Here is a 26,457-nt window from a genome sequence, read left to right as displayed (position 1 = left end):
GAAGTTCCACCTGTCCTTGCAGGATCTTGACCGCCAGCCACACATATGGGCCTTAAAAAGAGCACTTCTTGGGGGTGGGGAGTTTTAGCCATGCTACTATCACAGTTAGAATGCTTTAACACCAGCTGCCTGTTTTAGCACACAGCAGGGGGAGAAACCAGAACCGCAACATGCGCATGATTGGATTCAAAAAGAGTGGGACCTTACAATTATTACCAAGCTGTCATAATAAGTTAGAACTCAGCAAGGGAGACAAAGAGGATCATTTTATGGAAGAATGGAGGCCTGTAATTGTTTTTTCTTTACAAGGAAAGCCTCTAAGTTGGGGAAAACCAAACAATTATAAGGCAATATGTTTATTTTATTTTTTTGCTGTCAAGTCGCAGCTGACTTATGGCTGCAAGGAGCTCACCTCAAATCCTGCAGAGCCTTCTTGTTTTTCCTTCGCCTCTCCTCATCAATGGGGTACAACTTGAAGAGAAGGAGGCCCAGGATTATCAAAGCCACAGGGGCGGCTGAGACAAGCAGCCTCAGGGTCAAATTCACCCTCTCTGGCTGGCTGCAGCCTCGAGTCTTGTATCCAGCAAAGCTGTGACAATGAAAAATGTTGGTTTAGTTATTTCTACAGCACCTCAAAATAAAATAAAAATGGATCACTTTACCAAAACTGATCTTCACTTTCTCCTTCTCCTGGCTATTGCTGGGGAGAACTTGGTGCTAGTGTGCAAGGGCATCATGTCTCCTTTACCACTATGCGTGCGCGCACACACACACACACAACACCAGTAGGATGCTGAGGCATGGTCCCTCAGTGGTGGAGACGACTCAGCATGGCAGGTTCACAGATTCCTCCCCCCGACAAATGCTTTCCCTTGCCTTTTTCTACCCCTGGTTTGGCCTGCCCTCAACCACTTGATGCTCCAATGCTGCATGCATGTTTGCATCATAGTGCCCCCCACCAATGAGGTCACAACTCTGACTTCTCTTCCTGTCACGTGACTGTCATGTGCTTGCAGCTCAATGGGTCCCATGTTTCCACCTATGCATTAAAGATGGCTCCCAGGCCTGGAAAGGTTGACTACAACTGCTGGAGATCTCACTAGCTCTTGTGCATCTACTAGAGCTCATCACCATTTGACCACCCCTCTGGAATTTGTTACCCTGTTGCTGTAAAACCACAAGCTTTAAAGACTCGCAGATTTATGGCTTAATAAATGTGCTGGGCTTCAGGGTGCTACAAGACACTCTTCTGCTGCCATCTTCCAAGAGAAGATGCCAACAGTACTTCCCGTGCACCAGAAGTAGCCAGATGGACTCACTCCAACATGGCTATAAAATGCCACCACCCGTCACAAAGAAAGAGACTTACTCTAAACTGAGGGTGGAGATCCCGAGAGACACTCCAGAGGCAAACTTGGTGAAGAAGACGTAAAAGGAGAAGAAAATGGCTTCGTGCCCAGCGGAATCCGGGTGCTGTAGCTTGAAGTCATCTATGACATCTGGCAACATGGACCTATGCAAAGATGAAGGAATTATAGGTGGGTGAAACAGAACCACAGGCTGGGGGAAACACCAGTCATCTAAATCTCCTAGGATTGGGTACAGAGAAGCCAAAATATGCAGGAGACACTAGGCCGACCTGGACTACGTGTATAAAGTCGTGTGAAAACCTTTCCCCCCAAGAACATAATAGCAGCCCTGTTGGATCAGACGCACAGCCAATGCAGTCCAGAACCTTGTTTCCCACAGAGGTCTACCACCTCCAAACATGGAAGGTATTATGGGTCTATCCTCCGCGAATTTGTCTACCCGCTAACTGGCGGACATCACTGTAATCTTGCGGCAGCAAGATCCGCAAGTTAACTGTGTGTTGTGAAGAGCTGTCTGAAAGAGAAGTTGGAAAAAATGACTCTCGTTGACCCATTTAGCTTGGTATCTTCTGAGAGTCCAGAGCCTCAAGGCAGAGAAAGGCCTCCATTACCAGAGATCCTTTTAGAGGTACTAGAGGATTAAACCTGGGGCTTTCTCCACGCAGAACACAAACACGCCCATTTAGCCTTGACCCTTACATTTTATCATAGAGCTTAAAGTTCCACCATAAGATTACGAAGTTTCTAAAAATGTATATGATCTGTTTTCAGCACTAAAAGCATGGTTGTGACAAGCCCTTTTTTCTCTCTCCTTCTGAGGGGACGCACACAACCTCCTAAGATTTTTGGGATCTAGGTTCATTTTGACCTATAAACCTTCCCATCTGTTTCCAGGTGCTCTACATGTAACGAGCGTATAGGCCTTGGGTTCGCTGCTGTGAGGTAATGTTTTGTGGTGCACAAAGAGATTATTGAGACCACTGTGTGAGTGTAAAGTGCCGTCCAGTGGCAGCCGACTTATGGCGACCCCTTTTGGGGTTTTCATGGCAAGAGACTAACAGAGGTGGTTTGCCAGTGCCTTCCTCTGCACAGCAAGCCTGGTATTCCTTGGTGGTCTCCCATCCAAATACTAACCAGGGCTGATCCTGCTTAGCTTCTGAGACCTGACGAGATCAGGCTACCTTGGGCCATCCAGGTCAGGGTATTCAGACCACTGGGGCTGGATTAATACACAAACAACTAAGAAGATGTATTTATTTACAGGTTGGTTTTAAAGGAACAAATTAGCAGCACAGGTCTCCAAGTAGACACAGTAGAAACCTGGCTGAGGCACAAAAAAATGGAAACTGGTTATGACTTCAGAGAGTAGTGAGACTTTTCTACAATGCTTTCAGGCACAGACTTTTATTGTCTAGCCACTAGGTTGGATCCTCTCTCATGTGCAGGATTCCACCCACACAAGCCTGCCCTTTCCCCAGGGTCAGACTAAATTGTACAAGGTCTGCTCGTCACCAGAGACAGGCCTAGCAATCGAGCACTTTTGTCCCAGAGATAGAGCCTATGGCTGAGGCCAGCGACGGTTCCCTATATACAAATACTGGCCTCCCTAACCCCTACTGTGGTAATATCCCTATTCTATCTGGGATTTATTCCACCTTCTCGCCTAGTTGCAGTTTGTGTTTTACACTTTAGAGGTGCCTTGGGTAAACTAGGTCTATGTTTATATGATTGTATAGGGCGATTTTAAATGTTTTAATGCTTTTACTGATTTAATAGGATATCTATATTCTTGCAAGCCGTTCTCAGCCCGGTTTTTGGCTGGGGAGAGCGGGGGAGTAAGTGAAAATAATAAATAAATACATTTAACGCTCTGCCACACGAGCAAATAGAGCTACCTTTCACTCTATCTGCTCTTTTTCCTGAGCCAGACCTGAGCTGTCCCTGCTCTCTCCCGGTCTCAGGCAGAACTCAACTCCCTCTTCTCCTCTGATCCTTCCAACATCTCATCCCTCTTCTCAAAGGTGACTTGGATGCTGCAGCATCACTCCTCTGGGCTCATCTGAGTGGCTGATTTCCCCTTCAGGGGCAGGACAGCCTCCTGTCTGTCACAGCGGCTCTATAATTAACTGTAGCTGCTACACTTACCATGGCAAAAGGAAGGCGGCTGCTACACTAATCCCGGCCGCGACAGCCACAATATAGGTTACCACAAGGTTACTCTTCAGAATCGCGACCATGATGAGGAATGGCGTGGCTGACTGCAGAACAAGAGAGAGATTATTACTGTTGACGCTTTATTTGAGTTGCTGATGTTTTTGTGAATTGATAACATCTGTCACATTGTCCTCATAGGCAGCTTAGAAGAAGAGTTGGTTTTTATAGGCCGACTTTCTGTACCACTTAAGGAAGACTCAAACCGGCTTACAATCTCCTTCCCCACAACAGACACCCTGTGAGGTAGGTGGGGCTGAGAGAGCTGTGACTAGCCCAAGGTCACCCAGCTGGCTTCATGAAGCAGGAGCAGGGAAACCAACCTGGTTCACCAGATTAAGAGTCTGCCACTCAGGAGTGGGGAATCGAACCCGGTTCTCCAGATCAGAGTCCACCACTCCAACCCACTGCTCTTAACCACTACCCCATGCTGGCTCTCTCATTTTCTGCCTAACAATTACAAGCACGAGACCCACAGGCCTGATTCAGACATTATCCTTCCCAGTAAGGGCTGCCAATTCCAGGTTGGGAAATTCCTGGAGATTTGGGGGCAGAGCCTGGAGAAGGGAGGGACCTCAGCAGGGTACAGTGCCAGAGAGTCCGCCCTAGGAAGGCTGGAGTGAAGGAGCCACACCTGGGCCCAGCAGTGTAACGTCAGTCAGCCACAGAAAAACAACCGCAGCAAGGAGCAGAAAGGAACAGGGCTAATTCAGCACTGCCAATAAGTCTCAGAACAATTACCGAAGATCTTCCCGAAAATCCGAGAGACCAATGGATAGTAGAGTTACACATGTTAATTTAGGATTGCCAACCTCCAGGTGGTATTTAAAGCAAACACCTCGTGCTTAAGTAGGAAGTTAAACAAACAAAGTAAAGCACTGAAGGCATACTGTGTATGTACAGAAAATCCTTTTATCTATATAATAATAATGATGACTTGCAATTCAACCCGACTCTCTGTAACATTTACAGAACATATGCAATTAGCAAGGCGGCTGTAGTGTGGAGGCAGGCGGCTCTCCAGAGCAAACATGAAAATCCGGAGTGGATTTAAAAATGAATGAACTTCTTCAGGATTGAAGTACACTGTGCCAAGATATATAGTTCATTCACATAAGAGAGTCGGGTTGAATTGCAAGTCATCATTATTATTATATAGATAAAAGGATTTTCTGTACATACACAGTGTGCCTTCAGTGCTTTACTTTGTTTGTTTAACCTCCAGGTGGTAGCTGGCGATCTCCCGCTATTACAACTGACCTCCAGCCGATAAGAGATCAGTTCACATGGAGAAAATGACCGCTTTGGCAATTGGCCTCTATGGTGTTGAAGACCCTCCCAAAACCCCGCCCTCCTCAAGCTCCACCCCCAAAACCTCCCACCGGTGGCAAAGAGGAACCTGGCAACCCTGTTAACTGCAGCTAGAAAGGTCTTTGCTAGGCAGTGGAACCAGAAAACCTCCCCTAAGATACATGATTGGTTGTCAAAAATAAAAGGAGATGTCTATTTTAGTGACACTAACTGCTTACCAAAAAAATAATGACATTAATAGTGTAGACCTGTTATGGACAAGAACCATTCAAAGAATGGAAATAACCAAAACTATATCTTATTATAAAATGGACAAGCGAGAAGGAGCTACGGATGCAGGGTTGTAAAGTATTTTATGTGATTATGTGACTATTTGTTTTTAGTTTATGTATATATTTACTGCTGACTTTCCTTTTGTATTAATAAAACTTTTTTTTTTTTAAAGAACAATTACTGAAGAGACCCTTGAAAGGGCCTATTAGGCTCATTCATTCATAGCTTCATGCCATTCAGCTCTTGCTCTAGCAGCTTTGCCAAGGCCTACCCCAGCTTATTTAGAAGCTGCCCAGCAGGCCGCAAAAGCTGGTATTTTCTCATTGTTACAGGCCTGGCAGCGCCATGCAAGATGCTTCAGACCCTAACTCCTCATGAGACTTGGCACCAGCTCCACAAACCCTCTTTACGCCACCCTCTCTCCCTCACACTAGATTGTGTTTACTCACAGAGATGCCAATGTAGACCGCCGTTTTCTTTCCAAAGCGAGTAAGAAACCACTGCCAAAAGGGGATTGTCAGAGTGGCAGAGAGCTGGAAGACAGCACAAAAAAGGAGAGGACGAGAAGAACCATTATTACACGTGTCAGCCAAACGGCCACCTCTGCGGCAACCCTTCTGACGGAGCAGCAGGGCAACCTGTCACATTACTTATGCGAGACCAGTCCCCTCTGCCTTCACACAACAAGAGGAGGAGTTGATTTTTATATGCCGACTTTCTCTACCACTTAAGGAAGAACCAAACTGGCTTACAATCACCTCCCCCTCCCCACAACAGACACCCTGTGAGGTAGGTGGGGCTGAGAGAGCTGTGACTAGCCCAAGGTCACCCAGCTGGCTTCATGTGGAGGAGTGGGGAAAGCAAACCGGTTCACCAGATTAGTCTCCGCCGCTCAGGTGGAGGAGTGGGGAATCAAACCCAGTTCTCCAGATCAGAGTCCACCGCTCTAAAGCACCACTGTTAACCACTATACCATGCTGGCTCTCTCCTAGTCAATCTGGAGTAGCAGCTGCCAGTCCCCACTCCCAATTATGCATGCATTGAAGGCGTGCGGGAAATGCTTCGTTTTTACAGCAACCCTAACCAGGAATCAAAGTGTGCACAGTCACTATATAATATTATTTGATCCCATAATAGTGAAGTAGAATGAGAGACGACCTGCAAACCACCGACTATCCAGACCACACGCTATCTGCTCACCGGTTTCTACACTAGCTTCCCACCACCTTCCACACCCAGCATCCACACATTGTCTTTGATGCTCTTTGAGGGCCTGGCTCTACTTCTCAAAATACTCCTGGCTGGCAGCACCTCCCCCCCCACCTCTACCACACTCTACCAGATATTCCTCGCTGCCTCTTTTACCTTGAATGCTCACCCAGAGGAGAGGGATCCCCCAGCTTTAAAATCCCTCCTTAAAACCCAGCCATCTGGCGTCATCTTTGGTTTCAACCCTCAATCTTATTTCCTTCTGAACTGAAGCTAGGGTTGCCAGGTCCCTCTTCTCCACTGGCGGGAGTTTTTTTGGGCAGAGCCTGAGGAGGGTGGGGTTTGGGGAGGGGCTTCAATGCCATAGAGTCCAACGGCCGAAGCGGCCATTTTCTCCACGTGAACTGACCTCCATCGGCTGGAGATCAGTTGTAATAGCAGGAGATCTCCAGCTAATACCTGGAGGTTGGCGTTGGGTCACAATCATTTCCCTCCTTCCTCTCTGTTGTGACCACTCCCGAGTCCCGAATGGGATTTATTTCATTCTTAGGGCAAATGGGTGGGGGGGAGGTTGGACTCCTTCCACTTATGAAAAAGGTCCAAGCATACCACTGGCCATACATAACCCTTTTGAGGCAATTTGGTATTTTACACTGTCACTTGGAGACCTTTTCATTCCATTTTTTCTCCTCCCGTGAAAAACAGAAACCTCGGGAAGAGACTGCCCGTGTTGCAACTCCAAAAACGAAGCATCATTTCCTCTGCTATGACTTGGCAAAGCACAAGTCCCGTCCCCACCTCTTCAGAGTAGCAGCTCGGCCCACCCCCATTTCTAAAGCCAGCCAGGAATTTGCTACAGCTGTGTCAAAACCCTTCCCTCCATTCCCACCCACCTAGCGACCCCCCTCTGTTATGTGCCGGAGATTGGAAGGCGTTCCAGTTCCGCAGTTTGGGAGAGAAACGGAGGAGCAGCTCCCTCCGCCGTCCACTGGAACATATTTCACAGTCCTTACACAAAGGCAATGGCCGGTACCAGCAGCCTGGACTCCTGCCTGGGAAAAATCTGAATAGCCCACAGAGTCAAGCCCAGACCCTCTCCCACCCTCCCCTGAGCCCCAGCCTCTCAGAAACAGCACAGAGAGAAGTGGAGGTGCCAGGAATTGAACCTAGGAGAATTCTCCATGGAATGCGCATGCCCTGGCCCCTTGCCAAGCATGACAGCAAGGTATCAACAGTTTCACCTTCACACAGCCTTTGCGAATGGCACGCAGCTATTTTTTTTAAACTCCTGTTTCAGATTAGGAGACTTGCGCCTCTCTTGCAGCAAACTGTACATGCACACACATAGAATCATATAATTGGAAGGGACCACCAGGGTCATCTAATCCAACCCCCTGCACAATGCAGGAAATTCACAACTACCTCCCCCCCACACCCCCAGTGACCCCTACTCCATGCCCAGAAGATGGCCTAGATGCCCCCCCCTCTCATCTGCCTAAGGTTATAGAATCAGCATTGCTGACAGATGGCCATCTAACCTCTTCTTAAAAACCTTTAGGGAAGGAGAGCTTACCACCTCCCGAAGATGCCTGTTCCACTGAGGAACCACTCTAACAGTTAGAAAATTCTTCCTAATGTCTAGAAAGAAACTCTCTTGATCCAATTTCAACCCACTGGTTCTGGTCTTATCTTCTGGGGCAACAGAAAACAACTCGGCACCATCCTCTACATGACAGCCTTTCAAGTACTTGAAGGTGGTTATCATATCCCCTCTCAGTCTTCTCCTCTTCAGGCTAAACATACCCAGCTCCTTCAACCTTTCCTCATAGGACTTGGTCTCCAGACCACTCACCATCTTGAAAAGGGTGAGGTGATGGGGGGGGGGGGTTGGAAGACAAGAGAGCTTCAGCCACCCTTTTCAAGCTGCCCGTCTGAGTATACAATACTGACTTTGACGGACCAAGGGTCTGATTCAGTATAGAATCATAGAATAGAATCATAGAGTTGGAAGGGACCACCAGGGTCATCTAGTCCAACCCCCTGCACAATGCAGGAAATTCACAACTACATCCCCCACACACCCCCAGTGACCCCTATTCCATGCCCAGAAGATGGCCAAGGTGTCCTCCCTCTCATGAACTGCCTAAAGTCATAGAATCAGCATTGCTGACAGATGGCCATCTAGCCTCTGCTTAAAAACCTCCAGGGAAGGAGAGCTTACCACCTCCTGAGGAAGTCTGCCAACAAACACTTTTTTTGCAAGATACTCAGCTACAGAAACCCTCCTTTAAAAAGTCATCCCCCAAATTCAAACTTTTGCAGCAGTAGCCACCTCCCCAAGCCTTCTAGACCGAGTTGTTCTACACATTATGGCAAATCGGGCGGTGGACAGACTATAAAGGCTTGGACCACAACGCGGCTAATTGTGGGCAGGATGGACAACATTGCATGCTCTTGCACATAAATAAGGCCTACCCTCATGTAGTGAACTAGCTCATCAGGGAAAATGCTATCTTTCCCCAGAAAAGCTAGTTTTCTAAACGCTGGAAAGTCCCTAGCACTACCACGCAACATCTTTTCAAAACCGCAATCCCTCCCCAAATTGCAATCTGAAACAATATACAGATCCACAGCTCTGCAATCTCATTCTGCCACTGGGCAGGTAGAGGCCACAGCTTCCAAGGTAGCCTCTTCATGGTTCCCATCTGGCAGTCTGCAAAACAAGATTGATGTTTGGAGGAGGGGGGGCAATCGATGCGAGAGAAATGGGTGGGAGAAGGAAGGTCAACTCGCTTCCCTTCAAAGAACCATTACTACCCCCAAATGGAATGTTAAGAGCATGTACAAGCCTCTGCAGAGCAATAATGGAGACAGGGCAATGGATTGTTTGGAATGACGGCTAGCTGAACACTTGTGGGATGTGCGCGCGCATGGGGGGGTTACTTGTGACGACAGGAGACTTTGCAGCACCTGACCAATGCACGGTGGATCTCTCTCCATGACTTTTGTGCGTGGCCTCCTTCAGACCAACTGGCATGTGTGCACCAGGGTTGCCAACCTCCAGGCACTAGCTGGAGATCTCCTGCTATTACAACTGATCTCCAGCCGACAGATCAGTTCCCCTGGAGAAAATGGTCGCTTTGGCCACTGGACACTATGGCATTGAAGTCCCTCCCCTCCCCAAACCCCACCTTCCTCAGGCTCCGCCCCAAAAACCTCCCACCGGTGGTGAAGAGGGACCTGGCAACCCTAAAGGTCAGTTTTGTATTCCCATGCAGGAGGATTTAAAGTTGCTGCTGCCGAATTACAGCGTGTGTGGTCTCCAGGCCCCACAGTTCGCTCATGTTAATTTGGCTCAAATCAGCAGGCCCGTTTCCCCTCCTCTGCCAAAGCAGGTTAGGGCTTGGCATTTGCAATTAAGTGCCAGGTCTTCGGAAGCAGATTTGTAAGTATTTAGGCTGCAAGTCATTATCTTTTATGCTACAAGGGACTTAGTGAAGAAAGAAACACAGCTTTGGAATTGTTAAACCTGAGTGAGTTCTGGATTGGGCTCACCTCAAAGCTGCTTCAATACAGACGTTTCTGCAGAAGACCAAGCTAACTGTGGTGTAGTGGTTACGAGTGGTGGTTTGGAGCGGTGGACTCTGATCTGGAGAACCGGGTTTGAGTCCCCACTCCTCCACATGAACAGCGGAGGCTAATCTGGTGAACCGGGTTGGCTTCCCCACTCCTACACATGAAGCCAGCCGGGTGACCTTGGGCAAGTCACAGCTCTCGTAGAGCTCTCTCAGCTCCATCTACCTCACAGGGTATCTGTTGTGGGGAGGGAAAGGGAAGGTGATTGTAAGCTGGTTTGAGTCTCCCTTAAGTGGTAGAGAAAGTCAGCACGTAAAAACCAACTCTTCTTCTTTGGTTCTTGTAGGTTATCTGGGCTGTGTGACCGTGGTCTTGGTATTTTCTTTCCTGATGTTTTGCCAGCAGCTGTGGCAGGCATCTTCAGGTGGACTGATCTCTTGCCTGGATATCAGTTATAATCCCAAGAGATCTCCAGCCACCACCTGGAGACTGGCAACCCTATCCCCGTCAGAATGGAGAGTCGAGCCTAGGTCTCTCCGATTCTAGCCTGACACACTAACCACAGCCCCACCTTGGGCACTATTAGTAGGCCTTCAAAAGACCATTGTGCCTGCCACAGTTGACTCATTCGTGGGAATGGATTTACAGAGTCGCAGGCTTTCTTTTCCTCAGGATCACATGAAGCTTCCTTATACTGAATCAGACCCTTGGTCCATCGAAGTCAGTATTGTCTGCTCAGACTGGCAGCGGCTCTCCAAGGTCTCAGGTGGAGGTCTTTCACATCACCTACTTGCCTGGTCCCTTTAACTGGAGTTGCCGGGGATTGAACCTGGGACCTTCTGCATGCCAAGCAGATGCTCTACCACTGAGCCACAGCTCCCCCCCACAGGTTCCATTTCAGGCTCAACTGCTTTCAAGAGCCTGACGCAGGGAGAGTGTCAGTCCCCCCCACAAGCAATGGGGCTTTCTGCCTTGGCAAAGCATTTCCAAACACAATCCCCCCCTCCCCTGCCTGCCCTCCTCCATCTATCAGCTCGCAAAGACTTTCCCCAGACAAATCGGCTCCATTCCTTTCATTCAATGCCTCTCTCTCTGATAAACACTCAAGCCTCCTTTCTTCTCATGGTGAAGGGTAAAAAAAATGGCAGCATTTGGACAGAAAAGACTTGCTCGGTTTCTATCCTCCACCCCTTTCCATGGCCAGCTTCAAGCATGAACAAAGGATGAACAAAGGAAGCAGTGTTCGCACCAACCCGCTGTATCGTTTCAGGCACCATGTTAAGGAAATGCTCTTCCCTGCCAAGGTTACCCATCTTTCAGCTCGACAAAAGAACTTCTATTGCAGTTCTCCAAAAGGACATACCTAACTTCTCTACTGTTTGTTGTTCTCCTTATGGCTGCATTTGCGCCGGCAGTGTACCACCAGCCAACTGCTTGGAAAGTACCTCTGCCACTGTAAGTTTGCAGAGGACCAGTGGTAATTTGGTGCTAATTATTGGTGGCAGATTCAGGAAGAAATTCTTGCCGTTTCCCTAGGATGCTCAACAGAAAACCAGAACTAGGTGTTTTTTTTAGAAATAAGACCAACCACTAGGGAAGGAGCCAGCGTGGTGTAGTGGTTAAGAGTGGTGGTTTGGAGTGGCGGAGTCTGATCTGGAGAACCGGGTTTGTTTCCCCACTCCTCCACACGAAGCCAGCTGGGAGACCTTGGGCTAGTCACAGCTCCCTTAGAGCTCTCTCCGCCCCACTTACCTCACAGGGTGTCTGTTGTGGGGAAGGGTAGGTGATTGTAAGCCGGTTTGAGTCTCCCTTAAGTGGTAGAGAAAGTCGGCATATAAAAACCAACTCTTCCTCTTCAAATCCCTGCCACTGCTGTGACATTAGGCAAGCCGTTGGGGTGGATCCAACCATCCTCCCTCCAATGCAAGAGCCACTTAAATTGGAGGAAGACTCCATACAGCCATTTCCACATTACGAGAGCCAGTTTGGTGGAGTATCAGACTAGGATCTGGGAGATCCAGGTTCGAATCCCCACTCTGCCATGGCAGCTTGTTGGGTGAGCTTGGGCCAGTAACATACTCAGCCTAACCTACTTCACAGGGTGGTTGTTATGATAAAATGGAGGGGAGAATGTTATAAGCCACTTTGAGTCCCCACTGGGGAAAAGAGTGGGGTAGAAATTAAGTAAAATAAATAAACAAATAACATGAGACGGGGGGCTGAAGGAGTTAAAACTCTTACATGTTCTACAGTTCCATGTAATATTGTATTACAACTGGCATTATATCTGCTTCTCTTCTAGCATTTATATGGCAGTTATGAAGCGCTTTGCTTGTAAGAAATCCTCCCTTGCATGCCCAGGGTAGTGCCAATCGCCACTTGGGGTCAGGAAGCAATTTTCCTCCAGGTCAGATTGGCCAGGGATCCTGGGGGGTCTTTTTTGCCAACTTCTGGGTGTGGAGTGGGGGTCACTGGGGGTGTGGGTGGGAGGTAGTTGTGAATTCCCTGCATTGTGCAGGGGGTTGGTCTAGATGACCCTGGTGGTCCTTTCCAGCTCTGTGATTCTATGATTCTACTATGACAGCCCAGTAAGGTTGGTTGGAAATAACATATTGCAACAATGAGTAGCCAATGTGGTAAATTATATTATTGGGAAAAGAAGCATGGTAGAGAAAGGAATAGATCAATTGCAGCGTACATACCATGATGGCTAGGAGAATATTCTGGAACTCATTGCGGAAGCCCAAGGTGTATGTGCAGAACAAAGCAAAGTTGCCTTCCACCAGCTGAAAAGAAGCAAAAATGTATAAGTTATCAGAGGCAGCCCTCAGAACGGTACTTGTTCCAACCACCTTGTGGCTGCCTGCCTGTGCACCATAAGCATGGTGCCAGAACACAACAGCCAGAAACATTTTGCTTTCCTCATCAGGGGTCAAATGCAATTCAGTTCTGGTCAATCTGTACCTTGTGTGTGTGTAAAGTGCCCGTCAAGTCGCAGCCGACTTATGGCAACTCCTTTTTGGGGTTTTCATGGCAAGAGACTAACAGAGGTGGTTTGCCAGTGCCTTCCTCTGCACAGCAACCCTGGACTTCCTTAGTGGTCTCCCATCCAAATACTAACCAGGGCTGACCTTGCTTAGCTTCTGAGATCTGATGAGATCAGGCTAGCCTGGGCCATCCAGGTCAGGGCTAATCTGTACCTTACAATATAAAAATTGTTTCCCTCGCCTCAGAAATACTGGACATTTGAGATGGGTTGGACCGGGGTTTTCTGTGTGTGTTTCCCCTTCTGTGAAACGCTACTGAAGCTGACAGCATTCTGCTACAGACCATTTCTGCTTTTACACGCTCCAAAGAGAATGTGTGTCCTGACCAAGGAGAAAGGCTAGTGGATAAAGGCCATGGAGGAGAAGGAAGAAAGCCAGCTAGAGAGAAGAATCCCACAGATTCCCTAAGGCCACAGAAGAAAAAGTTGCTGTTCACAACTGCGTTAAAATCAAAACGAACAACAAAAAAACAATGGAAGCATTCCAGCTGCTAATGCAGGGATACCGTTATTTGCTGGTAGAGCAAATTCCAGAAGTGCTACACAGTCTAAGGGGGTGTGGGGACATGATTGGTTTAGATCAGGGGTCCCTGACATGGTGCCCATGGGTGCCGTGGCGCCTGCCAACACCTTTCCTGGTGCCCGCCAATTGCTTGGTAGGGTTAGGTGGGTCTGTTGCCCGGCAGGGCTTCTGATTGGCTGTGCAGATTAAAAAGCATCCTGATAAACAGAGCTCCTGCCTGAAATGTTGAAGAGGTACTACTAGAGTTATATACAACATTGCTTCCTGACTTTTTTGAGGTTGGCTCCACCTCTTGCTGCAGCCATCTTGTGAGTGGCTCCGCCTCCTGCGACAGCCATTTTGTGACTGTGCCCACTAGCCAGGGTCAGAATTCGAAAGGTGCTCACAGGCTCAAAGAAGTCAGGGACCCTTGATTTAGACAGCGGCGGGTGCTAAATCAGGTTTTGAGATGTACCCAAGACTGCTGGGTCAGCGAAGGAAAAGAAGTGGCCACTCTCCCTTTGGGAATGTGTCCAACAGGCGAGCCTGATATTTGAGCAAATCCATGCAGTGCAAGAGTTACTTGAGGGTCGGGGGGGCAGAAGAATCCAAGTTTCCCCAGCCACAATCCTTGCAACGGAACAAACAGCACGCCTCTTGTTCCACAGGACCCTCTCCCTTACCATGAAAGCCAGCGATGTAAAAAGGAAGCCAGCAATCAACTTGATGTAGGGGCCGTGGTACATCACCAGCTTCAAGCCTTGGAAGAAAGAAGCAGGCTCATCCGTCTGAAGCTCAATAGATGCTGCAAGGAATGAGAGAGAAACTATGCTTTCAGCTCAATAAGACTGGGCAGTGTGCGCGCATCACAGGGGAAAAAGTTAACTTCAGCACCTAGGCAAATAGGACTCTAAACATCTTATGCAAGTGGAAGACATTGGCCTGAATTCCATAACTTGCTTTGCTATTCATTTCCTACTTGTGCTAGCCATGGGAGAGAAGGGGACACTGATGCTAATCACTGAAAAGCCAGTGTGGTGAAGAGTTTTTACATCCATGGCAAAGGACTGTGGCTCCGTGGCAGAGCATCTGTTCTGCATGCAGAAGGTCCCAGGTTCAATCCCTGCCATCTCCAGTTAAAAGGATCAGGTAGTAGCAGGTTATGTGAAAGACCTCTGCCTGAGACCCTGGAGAGTTGCTGCCAGTCAGAGGTGACACTGACTTTGATAGACCAAGGGTCTGACTCAGCTTCTTGAATTCACAACCACTAGAAACTTGTCTTTCAATTTAAAAAACCTGGAGATAAAGAAAGTAGATTCCACTCCTGCTAACATATCCCACAGCCATAGGAAAAGAAACATAACAGCAGTAGTCTGGTATTCCAGTGACATTTGACAGTATTATTAGAAGGGAGCGTGGGGGGAAGGGAAGAAAGATCGAAATAGGTCCTTCTATACTGCATCATTGCAGACAACATTTGATGGAGTTTAAGATTACACAAGCTTCTTTTGCACACATATATTTTGCAACGTATGAATGAAAACAACAACACGAGGCTAAAGAATGGAACAATATATAATGAAATACACAAAATACAATTATGTATAGCAATCTATATAGTGTCTAAACAAACATGTAGACAAACATTACATGTAGACAAACATTTAGACAAACCTCACATGGGGGTAAATAAGACAGAGAAATCCAACAAGACGTGAAGAACACTGGTGGTCAGGTTAAGTGTAGATGCTGAACAACGATCCAAAATGGATCAAAATGGTCCAAAAAAGATCAAAGAAGGGACGGTCATTCCGGATACACGTTGGAAGTCCGTTTCTGCCAAAGGCTTCATCAGTCATTGGATCTCATAGGACATTTAAGCCTCTTGCCATATTAGATTCAAATTTGTTTAAAGATGGAGCCAGCGTGGTGTAGTGGTTAAGAGCGGTGGTTTGGAGCACTGGGCTCTAATCTGGAGAACAGAGTTGGTTTCCCCACTCTTCCACATGAAGCCAGCTGGGTGACCTTGGGCAAGTCACAGCAGAAGCAACACCAGGGTATTACCGGGGACGCCCTAGCATTGCACAAAAGCTATGGTTTTACCATAGAGTTTTAGTTGAAAACTAGAGTGTCCCACATCACTCCCTGCTGAAGCTGGAGGTAGTGTGGGCACACCAGGTTGCTGCCAGGATGCCAGGCCTTCCCCCCCCAGTCCTCCCAATGATGCCCGAGGCACCAGCAGACATCAAAGGTAATTACTGGGAGGCCTTTTGTTATATCAGGTTACTTGAAGACTACTTAAATCACTTTTTAAAACAATTAGTAGCGGCTAGAGTTGCCCACCTTCCAGTGGGGCTGTAGAACTCCCGGAATTACAGTGAATTTCCAGACTACAGAGATCAATTACCCTGGATAAAAGGGCTGCTGCTTTGGAGGGTGGACTCTTACAATATTATACCCTTCTGATGTCCCTCCACTCCCCAAGCTCCACCCCCAGATCTCCAGGAACGTCCCAAGATTTGGCAACCCTAACGACTAAATATTTGGTGGTGAGACTCCAAGCTTAGGGACATTATTATTTTATGAACCTGTTGTAGGTTCTTGTGCGTTACTCTAACCAGGAAGTTTGAACTTCCTAGTTTGCATCTGGGTGGTAGCCGATGTGAATTTCCTTGTAGGCAAATTAGGTTGGCCTTCCCCTTCCAAAATCCTTCCCCTCTGCCCACTTATTGAGGGACCCTCGCTAAGAGAAACTGGCCAAACAGAATTCTGAAGCACAACACTTTCTATGGAAGTAATGGTGTTGAAATTTTGATTGCATATGAAATGTTGGGCCATTATCTTTTCCCTTCCCCTTCATACCGCATTCAACAACTGCCCTGATTTAATTTCTAATTGTGACATCCAGCTGGACCACTGCTCTACAATTGTGAAACCCTGTTCACAGGATAGATTACACAGCTCTTTCATTGTGTAATCCAGAGGTAGGCTTGTGCATATTGATAAACCTAAACCGAAAATAAACCCCAAAAAAGCTTTTTCAGTACATTTCGGGTTCCGATTTACCGAATGCCAAAACCTGGGGAGAAAGCCAAAGCCAAATTGCCAATTCCCGAAAAAAATGGGTAATTATTCGGCTTTTTCAGGTCCAGCTTTCCCCAGGCTTTGCGAAGCTCCTGAAGGGGGGGGGCATTTGTTGAGGTAGAGCCCCCAAATTTGCAGCATGGCTGCAAGGGACTCTCCTTGCATGGACCCACAAGTTTAGTGAAGATTGGGTCCAATTTTATGGGGTCTGGAAGGGGTTGCCCCATCCTCCTCCATAGAGAAAAATAGTGGCCACGGTCAGATTCTCTATTGCGAACTTCGCTATGCTTATCTATTGAGGAGCCCGGCCAACTGTCCCATCATAAGATGTAAGATGTCAGGGACAAAAGTAGGGCATAAGCAAATAATTACTAAATGAACTCTAATCTCAACAAGAGGAAAAGAGGAAGACCCAACAAGAGATGGATTGACTCAATAAAGGAAGCCACAGCCTTCAATTTGCAAGATCTGAGCAAGGCTGTCAAAGATAGGACATTTTGGAGGACTTTCATTCATAGGGCCGCCATGAGTTGGAAGCAACTTGACGGCACTTAACACACACAATCTCAACAAGAGAGGCAGAAGACAAATGAATGAGTCGGTCTGTTTGCTCACCTCGTTTTTCCCGCACGCCGACAGACAGGACAACAGCACAAAGAATGTAAATCCCACCAATGACACCAGCGGCAATCATGTAGGCATTTCTCTGTATTTGGGGCAGAAAGAGATGATTATGATGAACAAATGTCCAAAGCAGTAAAACATAAAGGAGCCCCCTGAAGAAGAAGAGTTGGTTTTTATCTGCTGACTTTCTCTACCACTTAAGGCAGAATCAAACCAGCTTACAATCACCTTCCCTTCCCCTCCCCACAACAGACACCCTATGAGGAAGGGGAGGCTGAGAGAGCTCTAAGAGAGCTGTGACTAGCCCAAGGTCACCCAGCTGGCTTCATGTGTAGGAGTGGGGACTCAAACCCGGTTCTCCAGATTAGAGTCCGCCACTCCAAACCACTGCTCTTAACCACTACACCACGCTGAACTTGGAGGCAGGGCAACAGGTCCGTTAACTGGACCCCCCATCAAGGGTATTCATTCAGGATCAGAAGATCCAGGACATAAGCCTCAACGGCCGGCCAGCTTACTGGAAGAACAACCTTTAGAAAAGTGGTCTTCAACCCACAGCTCCTGGGCTCCTGCACAAGAGCTACCATTCTGGGGGGCTGCTTTTGAGAAGGACCTGCTGCTAGTTAGCTCACCTGTGTAGAAAGCACAGGCGCACGTCTCTCAGCATCCACATAAAGAGGAGCAGCAGGATGGGGAAGCAAGATCACTTGGTGTACGGTTTCTGTTGCTCCCCTGATATAACCCCCCAATTGGGATTGCATACCCTCTAAACGGGCGCATACCGTATCTGTCAGTGAGCCTGTTTCATGGGTGACATTCACCTCCTCCATGACCACCGAGGAAGAGTTGGCCATTTTCAACAGCAGTGGGTCTGGAATGCATGGCGTGTCAACTTTGCCGACTATCTGGCCTTGAATGGCTGTTCCCAGGACAGTGCCGAGCACTTCCACCGTCATACCTGTGGGCCATGCACAAAACACACGGTGAGGCTCCTGTGCATGTACCACTTGGGGCTACCAAGTCCAGTAAATGCAAACCCAAGCTGAACATTACAAAATCAAGGTGGTGGCTAATTCAGCCATTTCTGTTTTAAAGCCACTTATTACCCAACCAAAAGCTTTAACAAAAAAAAAGTACAGAGTCCCCCCATGAAGATTTCTTGGGAAGATATTGCCAAGCAAATCACTGCAAGATAGAAGAGGGGTTGTGGCTCAGTGGTAGAGCATCTGCTTGGCATGCAGAAGGTCCCAAGTTCAGTCCCCGGCATCTCTAGTTAAAGGGACTAGGCAAGCAGGTGATGTGAAAGAGCTCTGCTTGAGACTCTGGAGAGCTGCTGCCAGCCTGAGTAGACAATACTGACTTTGATGGACCAAGGGTCTGATGCAGTATAAGGCAGCTCCATGTGTTCAAGAATGACATTTACAACAGCCTAACAAGTCTGTGGCAAACAAGAGAACAAAATCTCTGGTTCCTCCCATTTCTTAGCCAGTATTGCTTCACAATAATCAAAGAGATCCACAATTGGTATGAATTTGAGTTATAACTAAGCCAGCAGGATGGGAAACTCAAAAGTTTTTTTTGCAAGACAGGAGGGTCGGTCGACAGATCAATTCCCCTGGAGACAATGGCTGCTTTGGAGAGTGGACTCTATTGTTATTATTCCCCTCTGAGGTCGTCGTCCCCAGACACCACCTTGCCCAGGCTCTACTCCCAAATCCCCAGGAATTTCCCAGTCCAGATTTGGCAACCTTAGTTCTAGCTGGGTTTGAACCCACCGGTATAGGGGGTCATTCTGCATATTACACTGAATTCAGGCCTGCACAACTGTACTGGGAGGGGGGGGGCAGGGAACAGAGTTAATGTTTTTGAATACTTCCCCAGATTAAAACAAAAACCACCACCCTACATGTACTAAACCAGGTTATCAGAAAGTAGGCGAGACCTGATGTACTGTTTTAACATACACAGGGTGTTTGTACCAATATAATCATCCTCAAATGAAGCAAGTTAAATGTCAAAGTGACAAGCGGTGGAGCCCTCTCCTGAATGCATTCACACATTATGTTTTATGCGCTTCTGCATGTAAAAGCTCAACATAGACACACCATCTACAGCCATACGGAATGGAAGCAGCTCATTACGTAATCAATGCAAGTACTTGGAGACCCACTGGCATAGATTTTATGCCAAGGAGCTTAAGGGCGTATGAACTCCCTAGAGTTTAAGAAACTGGAACAAGGAAAACGCTTGCATGGGTCTCAAGAGGGGACTTCAAACATTAAAATTATTCTTTAAACAGGCAAATTTGCGTTGCAAAGTATGTACATTCTGGTTCCAGCAAGATCCAAAAGGCCTCTTGCCTTTTTCTAAAAAAAATAATTTTTATTGAAATTTCAAACACACACACACACACAACAAACTTGATCATTCCCATATATACAATATTGCCCAACTTCCAGGGGATTCGTTTTAAATTTATCGGTTCAAGCTTACAAGAAAGAAAAAATGAGAAAAGCAGAGGCTTCTTCAGCTCTTTCAATACACTGCTTAATCTTAAACTATAACAATAATATTAATCATTTCTACCTATTCACTTACTCTTCACTTGGCTAATAATCTCTATTTATCGTTCCATATAAGCTATACCATATATCCATTGAATTTATATTCTAATATTGCTATTCCAATTATTTCTCCCCATTTTTAATTCCCCCCCAAATAGGCGCAAATATACCACAGCCACTCTTTACTTAGTTATAGTTTGAGTTTTACATAATCAAAGTAAGATGCCCAGTTCTTCTGGAATTCTTCCATTGATCTTCCTTTCACCAAATTAGACAGTTTTGCCATCACTGCGCATTCTGCCATTTTATCTTGCCACAAGGCCTCTTTGCCTTTTAGGTTCTAATGCCCAAGGGCTTCCAGGATCACCAGACACAAACTTTACAAAGGAAGCCTTGCAAAGGTGTGGTTTTCCTGCCTTGAAACAAAAACTAAAACTCTGGACAGGAGCAGCCTGTTATGAGCTTTCTATTTAAGCCAGTTCCTTATGCTCAAGAGTATTCCATCATAAACAACAGCCCTTAGCAAGCTTTCAGACCTTTGGTCATAGCAACCAGAGAAAACATGCATCACTCTCAAGCCAGCACATGTACCCGTAATGGGGATACACAAGCAAATTTCATGTGGTATTCCTAACTTACTCAGACAGATGGTATTCGTTTTGGTTTCTAGCTAGTTGAGTCAAGAGGGAAGGGGGAGACTGAGAAACAGAAGCACCTTGACCTCTATTTTGCACCAGGCGGGGTGGGGCGGGGGGTAGAGAAAGAGGAAGCTCTTACGGTAGGCAGTGGCTGAGTCACGCTCACTCTGCTCTTGGCTAATGAACATGGTCAGGGCCGAGTACGGCACGTGGAAGCACTGCAAAGGAGAGAAGGAAGACTTAAGTCATGCACAAACCATTCAACCTGTCATTAGGGGGCCATCAGACCCAGGATAGGCGTGTGCAAGCAGCTAGTATTTTTCAAGGGTGTGGTACAGAGAGAAAGTTGAGCAAGGCTTTGGGGGCTGAATGCACGCCAAGCTTCTCAAGACCGACAGAACAGGTCAACTGGACAGGCCGAGACTGCTGCAAAATCAGGTAACGCTCAGCTTGCAGAATTGAGAACCAACTAGATCGGCTGGAATCCTTCCCCAAGACAAGCATGCATATGCACTCCCCCGACTATGAAAAGCCAGGGCATGTATCTTGCATATATCGGGGCGCCAAATTGCTCCATATCAGTACTGCTGAAGACTGGACTGTTTCAAGAAGAAGAGTTGGTTTTTACATGCTGACTTTCTCTACCACTTAAGGCAGAATCAAACCAGCTTACAATCACCTTCCCTTCCCCTCCCCACAACAGACACCCTGTGAGGTAGGTGGGACTGAGAGAGTTCTATCAGAGCTGTGACTAGCCCAAGGTCACCCAGCTGGCTTCGTGTGTAGGAGTAGGGAAACCGACCCAGTTCCCCAGATTAGCATCCGCCGCTCATGTGGAGGAGTGGGGAATCAAACCTGGCCCTCCAGATCTGAGTCCACCAGATCTGAGTCCACCGCTCCAAACCACCGCTCTTAACCACTACACCACGCTGGCGCTCTCAAGGTATTTCAAGTTTCCCACACCACCATAAGGTCTAGAAGTTGTTGCTTTTTAAAACACAGATCATCAAAACCCAGATTCTGCCGATTAGATGTGGATTTACAGTCGGCTGAATACACACAAGCCTCTACGCAAAAACCAAGTTGCGCACTTTCCCCTCATTTTCACTAAGTACAGAAAGTAAATCTGCTCAGTTAAACAAGAGTTTGCTTATAAAAATGATCTTAGGATCAAGTGCAGCGTGCGTACAGTTTATTACGGGGCTTTAATACCTTGCTCTTTTAAGACCAGCTTTGCTGAGCCAGCAGTCGCAGCCATGCTCACTGCAGTTAGTCTACGCCAGCGTTTCTCAACCTTTTTACCCCTTGCGGAACCCTTGAAATAATATTCATGTCTCAGGAAACCCCTACATAGGATTACAGTACATACGATTAGCCTATTCATCACTATTTCTTGCAGAACCCCATGCGATTTCTTGCGGAACCCTGGTTGAGAAACACTGGTCTATGTGTTTCAAAAAACACACATACAAGGTACCGTGCAGAAAAATACATGGGATGGGAAGGGAGAGGAAGGGCTCAGAAGTGAAGAGGCCGTTGCGGCACCAAAGTTGCGGCAAACTCACCGTTACGAGGGTCTGGAAAATGCAATAGAAGAAAAGGTACCACATCATCTGCCCCCCAGAGATGTCCGGCACGAACCATATCAAGAAGTAGGAGATCACAGCAAAAGGAGTGGAAAATATAATCCTGTGGGATATTAAAGCAAGATTTAACACATGTCCCGCTTTCCCACTTGGGGCACCCAAATACTACCTCACACAATTTGGTCTCTTTCGAACAGTTTAAAATATGCAAGGGAAACCGGTCCCCATTCCCATCCACGAGCAAACGGTTTATTTATCATTTATTTTTCTATCCCGCCCTCATTCCCGGCAAGCCGGGCTCAGGTCGGCTCACAACGCAATATAAAAATGTCAATTTAAAATCTATATTAAAACATAATTTAAAATTCAAACCGCATATTAAAAAAAACCCAAGATGGCATAATTTCATAATTCCAGCAGCTGGACAGTCCTGACCAGCCAGGGAACCCCACAACCAATTGGGGGAAGATGGGGAGACCAGCAATTTGTACCAATGGAAAGGCCCGCGGCCTTTTGATCCTCTGGCTTCATCCCACCATTACTAATCCCTGCTAGAAGCACATACCCGCCCGGCTACTGCACCTGATGGATAACAGTCTGATAGTGCTAGGAAGATAGCTTCATGCCACAGGTTATAGGTGATTTGGCAACTCCCACAAGAAATACACAACCAGTTTCTTCCTGAAACCACTAAATGGTGATTCTTCGCTCCCGCTAAAAGTGCGACATGTGAAGGCCCTGGGCTTAATCGAACGTCAACCATGAGCTTACTGAGAGGCCTAAGGTCCAACACTCAGCGCCCAACAAACTGCTTTTCTACCCAGCGAGGACCAAAAGCGGCTTACAACATCCTTCTCCCCACAAAACACCCGGCGAGGCTGAGAGAAAGCGACTGGCCCAAGGTCATCCAGCGACCTTCCATGTCACAGTGGGGGTTCAAACGTGGTCTGCCCAGATCCTAGGCCAACACTGTAGCCACGGTACTACAGTGGCCCTCACACTGCATAACACTGGCCTACACTGCAGGGTGGTGGCAAGAAAAGATTTCCTTATAGATTCTGTTGTAAATGTTCGTATCCTGCACCCTTAGGCAAAGCAGGCTCTTTTTTTTTTTTAATATAAATTTTATTGGTTTTTATAACAGAAATTTTCCATTACAATCAAGAACATAAACATTACACAGAAAAAGAAAAAAAAGGGAAATTTCTCAGACTTCCCCGCCACCTCTATCCACCTCTTAATAAAGTATTGTTATCCCAGCGTGATATGTTCTGATCTTAATTGTTCTAAAACCCATTTAAAATTCATTTAAATTTCATCTAACATACTCTATTAATATAAATGGTTATAGCTCTTAATATTAAAAGTATCATCTAGATCAGATTGAAAAATATGCTTGCATTTTTCCCAGTTTTAATTCATGTTCACAATATTTAGGCAAAGCAGGCTCTTGAGGTGGTTTACAATACATGTTGGGTATCCCTCATCCAAAATGCTTGGGACCAGAAGTGTTTCGGATTTCTTTGGATTTTGGAATATTTAGAATATTTGTATACACATAATGAGATCTCTTGGGGATGGGACCCAAGTCTAAACACAAAATTCATATGTTTCATGTACACCTTGTACATGTAGCCTGAAGATAATTTTTTACAATATTTTAAATAATTTTTTGCACGCGGGGCATTGCGAGGAACCTGCCGTTGGCGCGACCGGCCTGCCCATGTGCCATTGCATTACCCTTTGTGGACATTTTTAAAGTTTTGGATTTGGGCACATTTGGGATATCGGATTTCTGGATAAGGGATACTCAACCCATGCAAACATTATGTATAAATTATATGCATATATAATCGAACATTTACCAATAAGCACATTCCAACTCAAAATGTCTGGGTAAACGTGTACTTGAAATGTGCAGAATATGTAACTGCAACAATAGCAACCGTGTTCCTGTTTCTCCTCCCTCTTCTGAACAACGGCCGCTCTGCCTCCGAGCCCCACCTTAAGAACACAACCCAACCGAAACCCCAAATGACCTTCAGATTTCATTCCCAGCCCTACAGATTTGTAATCCCAGGCCTGTCCCAGCTGGGAAAGAGGAAGAGTTCCAGAGAGCATTTAAAAAAGAAAAAAATGAGTATGTTTTTTACGGAGTGGAGCTTTGATCCCAAAGACCAAATCCCCTTTAAATGAGGCAGCGGGAAGCAGGCCTGCAAGCTTTAAAACTTTTCTGGAGCAATAAAGAAGGCGCTGGCGAGCTGCCCAATAACTAAAGGAGGGAAGGAAAAGTTTGCGTGCCGTGGAAATGAAACGAGAAATGAGGAACTGAAGCACCACGACAGAACGAGGAGGGGAAAATTATTCGAGGTAGTTCTCTACGGATCTAGATGGGAATAGAGAATCATTTATGCGGTTACCTCTGGAGAACCAGTTACCCCCTGCACTGATCAGGGGAGGCTCATTCCTGTTGCCGGGGGGGGGGGGCAGCAACCTTGTTGTTAAAGCTAATTAGAATGGAGGCAGGAATAGGGTTCCCAACCTCCAGGTACTACCTGGAGATCTCATGCTATTACAACCGATTTCCAGCCGACAGAGATCAGTTCAAAATATTGTCGAAGGCTTTCATGGTCAGAGTTCATTGGTTCTTGTGGGTTATCCGGGCTGTGTAACCGTGGTCTTGGTATTTTCTTTCCTGACGTTTCGCCAGCAGCTGTGGCCGGCATCTTCAGAGGAGCAACACTGAAGGACAGTGTTACTCCCTCCAGAAATGCTCCATCCAGAAAAACTGGCCGGCGCTCCCTTAGATAAGCAAAAAAGTTGCAAGCAGTGTTACTCTTCCTACACACTTGACACCGAGAGACACTGTCCTTCAGTGTTACTCCTCCGAAGATGCCTGCCACAGCTGCTGGCGAAACGTCAGGAAAGAAAATACCAAGACCACGGTCACACAGCCCGGATAACCCACAAGAACCAGAGATCAGTTCGCCTGGAGAAAATGGCCGCCTTGGCAATTGGACTCTATGGCACTGAAGTCCCTCCCCTCCCCAAACCCCGCTCTCCTCAACCTCCATCCCAAAAATCTCCAGGTGTTTCCCAACCCGGAGCTGGCAACCCTAGGCGGGAGTGGTCTAGCCGAGCAGTCCCTCTTTCCAAAGCACAAGGGAAGCAAACCCAGAGCCAGTGCAGAAAGAGTTAATGCTCCATCCAGAAAAACTGGCCGGCGCTCCCTTAGATAAGCAAAAAAGTTGCAAGCAGTTCTGGTTTAGGTGTGTTCCACCCCCACCCATTGAACAGTACTCAAAGCTTCTTAAACTGTGGGTCATGACTCCATATGGAAGGTCGCAAAAATATATATACATGCACACATACACACACCAACTAATTTTTTTAAAATAAATTTCTTTATGGTTTATTATCATAAAATGTTTGATTTGTATACCTATATACCCAGGGTCGCATAAAAATTTATCTGGCGAAAAGGGATCACGAGTGGGAAAAGTTTAAGAAGCCCTGATCTAGACAAGGCAAGAAGGCAAGGCCATTTGATTCTGCTTTTTATCCCAACCTTTCCCTCCAAGGAGTTCAAGATGGCATATATGGCTGCTTCACTCACAACCACCCTGCAAGGTAGGCTAGGCGGCAAACGTGATGGACCAAAGGTCGCTCAGGAAGTCCCTCCTCCATGGTAAGCAGGGATTGAACCCAGGCCTTTCCAGGCCTAGTTCAGCCATCACACACCACTCCTGCTGTTGGGACTGACAAGTAGGAAGCGAGGCGGAACGATAGTTTCTCTTCCTGCACGCAGCTGGCCGTAGGGTTGCCAGGTCCCTCTTCGCCACCGGCGGGAGGTTTTGGAGGCAGAGCCTGAGGAGGGCAGAGTTTGGGGAGGGGAGGGACTTCAATGCCATAGAGTCCAATTGTCCAAGCGGCCATTTTCTCCCGCAGAACTGATCTCTATATCTTGCTGGAGATCTCCGGCTATTAGCTGAAGTTGAAAGGAAAAAGGCACCACTGTGCATGTACCAGAAGGGTTTGGAAATCAGCACAGGGGAGAACGATACTGCTACACAGTTGTGTTACCCTACGTGGGAACTGGTCAAAATTTATCCTGCTTGAATTCTTCGCAAACGTGCAATGTGTAAGCTGGAGATATTACATGATGACTGATCTTTGAGGGACTGATGAAGAAATGTAAAGCCAAAGAATTCGAAACGGCCGTATCCCTTCTTCAATTTTTGGCATCATCGCAGGGTAACGTCAGAAACACCATTATAAATTTGAAGAGGAACCAAGGACTTCCTTGTGAATGTAACCCAAGGACTATACCTATACTTTGAATTTTCAAGTCTGGTTGTTCCAACTTGATTGGTGTAATATACATTGTACATAGTAGGATCGATTATTTAGGTTGTTTGTTATAAGTGTATAGTTGTGACTCTATGGGCTCTGTGACTCTATGG

The 26,457-nt window shown here is 46.9% G+C and overlaps 1 protein-coding gene across 1 annotated transcript in view; it reads right to left on the bottom strand.

Moving 5' to 3' along the window:
- The window catches only part of MFSD2A (MFSD2 lysolipid transporter A, lysophospholipid), a 49,044-nt gene that overhangs the window by 3,197 nt on the left and 19,390 nt on the right, over positions 1–26,457 (bottom strand). The window contains exons 4-13 of the mRNA XM_056847496.1: positions 21,974–22,097; positions 20,548–20,626; positions 17,989–18,164; positions 17,198–17,288; positions 14,182–14,303; positions 12,653–12,736; positions 5,615–5,698; positions 3,516–3,628; positions 1,370–1,513; positions 413–589 (exon numbers count right to left, since the gene is read on the bottom strand). Of these exons, the coding sequence (XP_056703474.1) occupies positions 413–589; positions 1,370–1,513; positions 3,516–3,628; positions 5,615–5,698; positions 12,653–12,736; positions 14,182–14,303; positions 17,198–17,288; positions 17,989–18,164; positions 20,548–20,626; positions 21,974–22,097 (1,194 nt within the window). The remainder of the gene's footprint in view (positions 1–412; positions 590–1,369; positions 1,514–3,515; positions 3,629–5,614; positions 5,699–12,652; positions 12,737–14,181; positions 14,304–17,197; positions 17,289–17,988; positions 18,165–20,547; positions 20,627–21,973; positions 22,098–26,457) is intronic.

The sequence above is a fragment of the Euleptes europaea genome, chromosome 3, assembly GCF_029931775.1.
Source record: "Euleptes europaea isolate rEulEur1 chromosome 3, rEulEur1.hap1, whole genome shotgun sequence".
NCBI classification, from domain to species: domain Eukaryota; kingdom Metazoa; phylum Chordata; class Lepidosauria; order Squamata; family Sphaerodactylidae; genus Euleptes; species Euleptes europaea.
This window is presented reverse-complemented; position numbering and strand designations above follow the sequence as displayed.